This window comes from Limulus polyphemus, unplaced genomic scaffold (assembly GCF_000517525.1).
Source record: "Limulus polyphemus unplaced genomic scaffold, Limulus_polyphemus-2.1.2 Scaffold1283, whole genome shotgun sequence".
NCBI classification, from domain to species: Eukaryota; Metazoa; Arthropoda; class Merostomata; order Xiphosura; family Limulidae; genus Limulus; species Limulus polyphemus.
In genome coordinates, this window is record NW_013666893.1 from 179,036 (window position 1) to 189,018 (window position 9,983).

The window sequence follows — 9,983 nt, forward strand, 5'->3', positions numbered from 1 at the left end:
CCACACCTACCTGTCACATTTTCTCTTTCAGGATTTGTTAATAGTTCTCTCTTACATTTAATTATATATTACTTATAATCAATGGAAAGCCAAGATTTTCATATAACAAATACAGAGAAATGTCGATTTCTCTTTTAGTACAAGCTTTGTTCCCATGGGAAAGATAATGACTTGCTTGGATTAATTTGTAACAGCTTTTGTTGCATAGCTAGAAAGCCAGAAAAATTATGATAGTTAGAGGAAACTGTCTGCTTTTTGCATGTTTTTATTCTATGTTTTTAGTGCATTATTTAATTAAATAAAATTATTTTGTGCATTACTACCATTAGTATAAAAAAAGTAAAGTGTCATCGACAGTCGACAGCAAAAACAAGAAGACACAGGTAAATACTTTATTTCTTGTTTATTCTTTCTTTATCATTATAAAAGTAACTAAAATATAAAAATATGGATCTCTTTAGGTAGCTAAGGTTAGATTAGGTAAAATAAATAATAATATAATGAAAATATTTCATGAGGCATGCACACAAGGAACTTGGAGTAGCCCATGGTTAATGTAATTCGATAGTGTAACATGAGCTGCACGTTCCCCAAGTGATTTACAACTTACAATGGCACAAATAGTAGTTAGACACAGTTCAAAGGGCAATAAAGCAATAAAATTTTATTATAAATAGATGTATACTGTTATGAGTTTAAAGCTACTTTTAGGATAAACGAATGTAGTTTCGTGTTACATTTGAAGTCATTCTAGAAAGAAAGTGAGGGTAATTTAGATTTATTTAGATTTTTTTTTTGGGTGGTAATGAGGTAGGTCAAATTGACCAACGTTGTATAGAGTTAGGGTAGAGAAAATAACAGATAAAATGTAAAGTTTTACTGAAAACAAACATTTAAAATGTAATTAGGAAGTATTTAAGCATTTTTAATCTTAACATGAAAATCACTTTGCACACTGACTATTCAAAACAAATACTCTATATATTCATGGACAAATCTTTTTTGTAGTTTATTAAAAATACTTCACTAAAAAATATGATTTTTTGTATGTGAAAAATTTACACTGTTTATTGAAAGATTGCCAAATTTCATTAAGATATACACACTATTAAAAGTTAATAGTATCAGATTTATAAAGACTTTGAACAAGTAAAAAGAGGTCACATTGTTGGTCAAATTGACCGAGCCCATATTGAGAGAGTTAAAGTAACATAAAGTGTACATATTTCTATTTTGTATCAATGTCAAGATGGATCACCCATTTATTATTGCATTTGACTATGTAATAGTCATGTTCACCTTGCAGCTTAATCATTCATTGTTTTCTCTACAAAAGATCAATATAAAATGATAACATGTTAAATATAAATGTTACTTTAACTTCATATTTGTCAAGGGAGGTTCAAAGTGATTCTTTTGCCCAGTTTTAGATTGAGTTGAGACTATAACAGTGTATTAGAGAATAAAATATAAGAGCCATAAATTTCAATTATTTTACCAATTTTAGAGTATTGTATTTTCTTTTATAACAGAAAAAAAAGATTAGATTTTGGAGGCCATTCATAAAGTTACAGAGAAAGGCAAAAATAAACTCTCAGTTCAGAAATGCAAAACATGAAAAAGAGATGTTTTTACATATTTTTAAACCTTTTACTTATACAAATTCCTAGAAAATGCTTTACATTTTGTATTAATTGCATGTTAATTATTTTTTCAATAATGAAACAAAATACACCTTTGCTTCAATACAACAAGATTGTTCAATGCATGCCTTAAAATTTTTCTAAAAAGGAGGTCACTGTATAGATAATTTGACCGTAAAGAATCACCCCATCCACTTGTTTTGCATGATAACATGGTATTCATAACTTGCCTTGATTAGTTGGGTGGTATCTGTTTATGAATCGATTGATGACTTTGATTTGGTTTGTATGTTAAATTATTATAACCTAAGTGAATTAATTTTAATTTATGCTGTTAAACTGTTAATTTAAAGCTATTTAGTAATTTTGGTTCCACATTCCGATCTTTGTTACACAGTGGCTACATGAAATTCATGCATCATGAAAATCGTTCTTCTACTTTTTAACTTATTCAAAATTCTGTTTTCTATGTAAATGTGTTTTAAGTTTATGTGTTAAACATTTTCATATTTTTATTGAAAATAATATTAATAACTATTAACAAATGTTAATAGTGAAGAAGTTAGTTGAAACTTCATGCGTTCAATGAAAAATGTGAATCAAATAATAACAAAATGCATTGCATTGTGTCTTACGGAAGGAATGAAGTCATTGCATGCTACACTAGAGCTAGCAAGTCCTATGTCAACAGTTCATAAAACTCATTTGTGAAATTAGTAAATATGATTTGAGAAACAATAAAATTTAAAATCATTAAAAATGGAATGAACATTAAACAAAATCTTAATTTTTTCTTTTCCTTTCAAAAAGGCTGAAAAGAGTAATGTTGTATTGAGTTGAGTCAGAGGTGCACATGTGACATGTTTTTTTGAAATGATTATATTAGTGTTTAAGTGCAGTAAAATACCTACTCATACACTAAGGATAAAGAGTTACTTTATAATAAAAAAATGCATGGATACATCAATGGTTTTGTTTTTTGTGATAGAACTTTGAGTTACCAGACTGTTTTTCTCCTGAACTGAAGTCCTTGTTAGAGGGACTGTTACACAGAGAGATAGACCATAGGCTGGGATGTAAAGGCAAAGGGTAAGTGGTAAAACTAAGAAAATCTGATACATAAAGAAGGATTCAGACAAGACCCTAGAATATAACCACAGAGGGTTACTGTTAAATTAACAGTGTTCTTAGAAAGTGTTATAAACCTTAGGCTCATGTATGAGAAAGAGAGACTGTTTAGAGAGTTTGTTATAAATTACGATAGACAAGGCTAAGAATGCAAAAACAGAGGGTATTTGTGCACATTAGGAGATTTAGATTGACTGGAAGCTATAGTGTGAAAGCAAATTTTACAGAGTGAGATAGACCTGAGGTTGTAAGAAAATTAAAAACATATGTCTTAAAAAGTAAAACCTTATGGTGGAAGATAAACTGGATGCTAATATTTAATGGCATAGGATGATTTTGTACAAAGCAATCTTTTACAAAAGAAATATCAAATGGTAGGATATAAAAGCAGAGATGGAACAGTAACAATAGGTTATTACAGAGACACAAGAAGGCTTATGAATGTTTCTATGTTTTTATCTAGATCTGAGGAGGTTAAGGAGCATGCATTTTTTAAAGGGATAGATTGGCCATTAGTATACCTACAGAAATATTCCCCTCCACTCCTTCCTCCAAGGGGTGAAGTGAATGCTGCTGATGCATTTGATATAGGTTCATTTGATGAAGAGGACACACGAGGAATCAAGGTGAGTGCTGAATAAGATGATGACTGTGGTTGGTACTGTATTATATATACCTCCTTTTCTCTGTTTGATTTATTTCTTGATTCCCAGTGCTTAACCCTACTGAGATGGGTCTGACGAGTCTTCCTGTGGTCATGGGTCAAAAAAGGCCATGCCATCATGTTTGTAGACTTACATTCAGAATTTATTAATCTACTATTTTATGAATGTATATCAATAAGTTTGGTATCAAATTGTTAATTATAATTCAAGTTTTAGTATTATACATTCATTAATTTATTAATTTAAAAGTAAATGTTGAAAAATATCCCTAAATATTGGTTTTTGTGTGTCATGTCATCTGTTGAATGCAGCATTTGTTCAGATTTGATGTTTATGATGTCCAAATACAAAAATCTATAGTTGCTTATAAATTAGGAACTCAAATTACCGATATTGACCAGCTAGAATATAAAATAAGAACCTACTATCTTTTCTATTTGCTGAGATATTGCTACATTTAGTGAATCAAACACAGTGGCTCCACCCACCTATTTCCATTTTTGGAAACACTTGCTTATGTACACCTATTTCTGTCTATGACATGTGAATAACCAATCGAAAGAATGTCCCCCATTTGGTTCTCTGAGCCTTCGCAAAGTATGTATGTGAGAAACACTTACTTTTTATAGCAGATTCCAGATTATTGAGCTTGAAAAATCATATTTTTTTGTACCCAAATACAGCTTAGGTACTAAGCCTGATAAATTATAGTGTGGTATTTATATAGTAATTTGTGATTTTTTGTTATTTCAAAATACATATATAAAAACCTAAAAAAGATTTTGTTTTACATTCTCCACGTGCAAAATTTGATAAGGCTTAGTAAATTATGGCAAACTGCAAACGAGTATGAAGTTCATAACAAGAAGAAATAATTGTTTTCTATACTTCTATATTCATTGTTCTATGTTTTAAGAAAAATAACTGAAATTTAAGAACTTATTTATAAATATTAATAATGTATATGAATATTTAATGTGTTATAACTGAAATGTGACTGTATTTTGCAAAATACTGGTCCACTAGAACACACTCAAGACAAGTCACTTTGTAAAGGCCAGTTTTATATTATTGGAAATGGTAACATGAGTGCATGTGCTCCTTGTCATTCAACTTAGGTAATGTTAATCAGACACTGTTGAAAGGTCAATAAAATAAAGATAATAGATATATATAAATGTAAAATGTTATGAGATCTAAGCTATTTAGACTACACATTTGAGGTTTTGTGTTAGAATTTGTAGTAATTCTAGAACAAAAAAAAGCTTAATTTATATCTGTTTCCTATTTGTTTATGGTTGGTATGAGGTTGGCAGAATTGACCAAACCCATACAAAGACAAAATAGTGAAAATAACAGATAAAATATAAAGTTTTTTTCTAATAAAAACGTTTGATAATTATCTGGAGGACATTAGGGTGTTATGGAGATTACGCTTGTGAAATTTGACAATTATTTGATTCATAAAAGTATTTTTAATCTTAAAATCAAAGTTTCTTTGCATGTTGGATAGTCAATATTCAAAAATTAAAAATGCATGAGCAAATAATTAATTAAAAAATCTGATACTTTGTATACCAATACCTTGTAATATTTACCGATAATCTGCAAAATTTCGTGAAGATACATGTACATTTTAAAAAGTTACAGTACAACTTATTTATGGTTACTTTTGGGAATACAGGCTGGGTGGAATCCACCCACTCATATTAGAAGGGTTAATAGTGTTTGTTTGAATTATGGACTTGTTTTAAAACCTTTTTCTATATCATTCAGTAAATCAACAACTTAATTATTTTATAAATATTTTTAGGTATACGTATGACTTCAATGCCTAAGGTCACTTGAGTATTTAAGAAGTTTAATATGCTTGTAATTTTAAAAATTTACATCCTACAAATGTAATATTTATGAGAAGTCATTTCCTATACCAACATTTAAACAGTAATTAATTACTAAATTTCATAAGCCTCTTTTCTCATAAATTTTCTTTCAGTCATCTATTTTAATACCTATGCATAATCTTATTTCTTTCTATTTGTAATTCATTATAGTGTGTGCATAGAATTAAATAGTTTATAAAAAATTAATTACTCTTTAGAGTTGGGTGAATAGTGGAATTTGTTGATCAATTAATCATCAGGCTTATTAATTAATTACACTCAACTGATTTATTATTCATACATGATATTAATTTTCAGTTTGTTTTGTCTTTTTAAAGAATTTAATGCCACCTAAACTTTTGTGGGATAAAATTAGTAAAGATTCTTGTCATAATGTGTGATAGGGAATGTATAATTCAGTGAAAATGAATTCATGCTATCTTAGACAATAAAATGTTTACTATTTGGCAAGAAAACTTGTGATGATACTAAATGACCTCTTTGCAGAGATTAGAATTATTCATAAGGTAGAAAAGATGAAAGAAATATTAAAAATCACTGTACTTAAAAAAATAATTTATTACAAACACTTCGGAATTTTTTTCTAATTCTATCATTAACTACTTTATAAGAATAAAAAACATCACAAGATTTTAAGCAAGTTCTTGTTGATGTGACTAACATCTTTACAATACAGACTGGAAGAAACTGCAGAAATGGATGAGTTCTGAGAAATCAGTCAATCAAACAACTTCAAGCTTACTGTACTAGGAATTGGTTTAGTGACTGATGATGACAGATTTTTCAGTGCTTCCTATCTAGCTAGGGCTAATCATGATTAAACAGGGGTTCTGTTAATGTAAATAGGTTAATGACTTGATGGTATTAAGTATTGTTAGACTGTTATTAGTCCATGTCTAATAATTTCTGACAAACACAGATAATTGAACAAGTTATTCAGCAATTTTTTTTTGATCAAATAAAAGATAGTGAATATTAACTTGTTATTGCTTTTTTATTGAAGCAGTCTTACCTTAAGTAACACTGGTTACATTTGTAGCTTCTAATAAATAAGCAGTATATTAACCGTATGTGCATGGGTGGGACTCAAACTGCATATGCCATGACCTTTTACAGAGTGCCATTTAACATGGTATTATGTATGTGATCTCAGACTTATCAACTCATTTTTGTCTACATTGCTGATTTAGCAACATTTTGTGATAGAGGAGAGTAAATACCAGGTACAACATACAAGGATACTGAAAAAATTGTAGATATGCATTTTGGAGGTATTAGAGGTTATGCAATTGTAATATGCAAACTGTACAGTGGACAAAAGTATGTTTAATTGTCTTGTGAATATCACCTTGCACATGGACTGACATTGGCAGTCCATAGACTTATCTTGAGTACAGATGCTTTTGTAACACATTGGAACTTTTATGTACATCCAACTTGTACATTTTAGTAAAAGCCTGACATTTCTTGTACATATACACAGTAAGTTTGGCATCATAGTCAGTATTCCTTTCCCAATACAGAGTCAGTCTAATGGACTGATCATGTGCATATTGAGTTAATTTAAAGCTACACTATTATTTATGCGAACAAGGTGACAAAAAAATAGTAATAGATAATATTTCTGTTACTTGGATAGCTAGAACTAAAAATAGTAATAAATAGAAACTTATTTTGATTATTTTTGTGAGTCATGATACTAATTTATTAAGCTGAGCAATTTTTAATTTATCAAAAATAATAAGGGGAAATCATAATGGTAGTATTTTGATTGCTTGGATAGTTGGAATTACTTGAGTCTAGTCTCTGTAGCTACCTGAGAAAATTATTTATTTTGAAAGATTCCTCAGACTACCTGCAAGTTTCTTTGTCTGACTTCATAGATATTTGTAAATAATTTCTGTAGAATTTATAGTTAGCTACCATTGTTTTTCAGTCTTTCTAGATAGACGTAAACTTTATTAAATCCTCAGACTGATCTATTAAACTATTAATCATATTTTCAAATTTTCTAGCTATAAAATAGTGTTGGTTTTTGTACTTTATTGTTAACTAAACATATTTTGATACACATTACCTTCATTGACCAGTTTTTCACATTATCTGATGTCATTTGTTGTCAAGCTTTTGTACAGTGCATGTGAGACCTTTTTACCTATGAGCATGCTCAGTATATATTCCATGTGCAGTAGGAATGCCTACTGGCTAGTAATAGTGTGATATGCATACATATTGTTTTTTACCTGCTTTAGTAATATAGGAATTTTTTAATTGTTTGTTTATGTTTCCAATGCAGTGGTACAGAAAACGTTAGAGTTGCCCTGTTTCTTTTTTCACTGTAGTACATAATGTCTATTCTGCCTGAGTGGGTATTGCAATAATATATCATCCATGTTGAAAAGGGATTGTAATATTGTTTGCTGGTCAAATTGACATATCTGTGTGTAACAGCTGGCCACTGCTTTGAGAGAAGAAAAGTCATGAAGTGACACTGTTGGCTTGACAAAGAAACTGAGTTTACCTATTGAATTTAAGCTTGCTTTCTTAATTCAGTTCTACAAAGAGTTCTTCATAGAAAGACCATACTTTAAGATCATTGTGCTCTAGATCTATGGAAATAAATCCTGAGAGAATGGAAGCTGTGGCACTAAACTCTACCTAGTAGAATATCAACTGTGGTGTTTTATCTATGTAAGTGCTTATGTTGTTTTATTTTTTTCTCTGGTTGTATTAAACATTGTGTTTGTTTGATTCAAGATTGGTCCAATCTCATTATTTCACACACAAGAAAACTCAGTCAAGTTTCCGAATACTAACTACTCAAAAATTTTGTGATCAAATCTGCTGTTATTTGTGAATCTCTCTGTTACTTATAGAGAAATTAGTTCACCTGAAAATACCCTAAGTAATCAGAAAAGCAAAATTTTAGTGGCATGACAACAGGAACTATATCAGAGTTTCTGTTTTCATAATGTGCATACCATCCCAGCTCAAACCCTTGTGTTTATTGAGTTTGAAGGAACTCTTTTGAATTAAAAATAGCATATTCACAAAACAGCAGTAGTTACAATTAAGAGGAAGAGATTGGAATGAGTAGGGATCCTATGAGAGAGATACTTTGGTCAGCTGCACAGTTATCCATGAGTACCTCCAAATAAATCATGCCCTCATTGTTCAGGAAGATGAAAAAAGAGGACCTAAAGCATTTCAGGTGGGTAACTTCCTGGGATGGATGGACTCTGGAACAGGCTGTTCAATGTCTGGTCCTGTGCTTAGATGGTCTAGCCGTCAATGCTAGTGAACACCTGGATGAGGAGCAGTAGGATGACTGGGAGACAGTCATATATGAGTTGCATTGCTGATTCGACTCGATTGGGCCAAGCTTAAAGCTTGGAGAAGGATTGGCACCAAGGAACTGGACATCCTACATGGATGAGTTACATCAATTGCATGAGAATGCATACCTGGCAAATGCCTTTGCAGATTGGGAAGATATCCTGGTCGATAATCTATCGAGGGACTCCCCCATTGAGTTAATGTGACAACACTTGGAAATAAGGGATATCCTGATGCTCATGGAAGCAAAATCCATCACGACATTCCTTGAAGTGATTACTTCAAAGCAGCATTAGAAAGGAAGAAGCCTGCAGTGGCATCTGTAGTAGCAATTCCGTTGTGTTGGGCTTGTCCCATTCAAAGGGATAACAACCTTTCCTCTATGAATTTGAGCACTGTGATGCATGGGAGATCTGCCCACAGGGTACATACCTCAGCAAGGTCTACCTGTAGGGTAAATGCAGTAACATCTGCACATAGGGTACATGGCATTGCAAGGTTTGCCAATGGGATACATCCTGCAGTCATAGCCAGTGTCTCCACCTAGACATTATTCCAGAGAGAGAAAGAGAAGTTTCTGCTTTACTTGTTGACTGGTGGAACACTGGTGAAGGAACTGCCTGTACCTTGTGGAGCAGATACCAGTCAACTCAAAGTGTTGGCACTTTATAGAGTAGCAAAGGCAAGGTTATCAGTACTGGCTATCAGATCTGAGATGACCAGTTACAATCAGTGGATGCTATGAGAAATGCTTCAGAAAACTGACAAAACCCAAATCAATCTTGGCTACTGGCTTAAGGAAGCAAGACGAACTGCTTGCAACAAAACATTTAGCTGTCAGTCTAGATCTGTCAGGGCTGGGTGGATCTTGATATGTGCTGATAAGGGTAAGGTTGAGTTCCTGGTAGACACAGGAGTGGCAAGAACCCTTTGGGGCCTCAAAATTTTTCAAACCCTCTGAGTGAGACCAGTGATATGGTCAGTGTATAAAGGACAGACACAAAGTATACTTGGCTGACATTGAAGACGAATGCATATTAGGATTGGACTACTTACTACCGAGGAAGTTTGTAATTAATTTTGATAAAATGACGTTTGGGAACAACAAAGGCCAAGTTCCGGTAACTGTTAAAAGAGAGGTTGAACTAATTAGGTGTCATCAAGCTGAAGTCAAAGTGACTGAAGGCGTTGATGATGGTGAAATGGAACCAAGTATAGATATTAAATCAGAGCAGGAGAAAGATCAATATTTGAAGCCAATAATTGATTTTCTAAAAGCAAGTGTTTTGTGCCCTGCTTGTGAGAAG

The 9,983-nt window shown here is 31.7% G+C and overlaps 1 protein-coding gene across 1 annotated transcript in view; it reads left to right on the plus strand.

The window, feature by feature from the left end:
- The window catches only part of LOC106462922 (G protein-coupled receptor kinase 1-like), a 76,660-nt gene that overhangs the window by 56,776 nt on the left and 9,901 nt on the right, over nucleotides 1-9,983 (plus strand). The window contains exons 15-16 of the mRNA XM_013922891.2: nucleotides 2,632-2,732; nucleotides 3,235-3,397. Coding sequence (XP_013778345.1) covers nucleotides 2,632-2,732; nucleotides 3,235-3,397 — 264 coding nt within the window. The remainder of the gene's footprint in view (nucleotides 1-2,631; nucleotides 2,733-3,234; nucleotides 3,398-9,983) is intronic.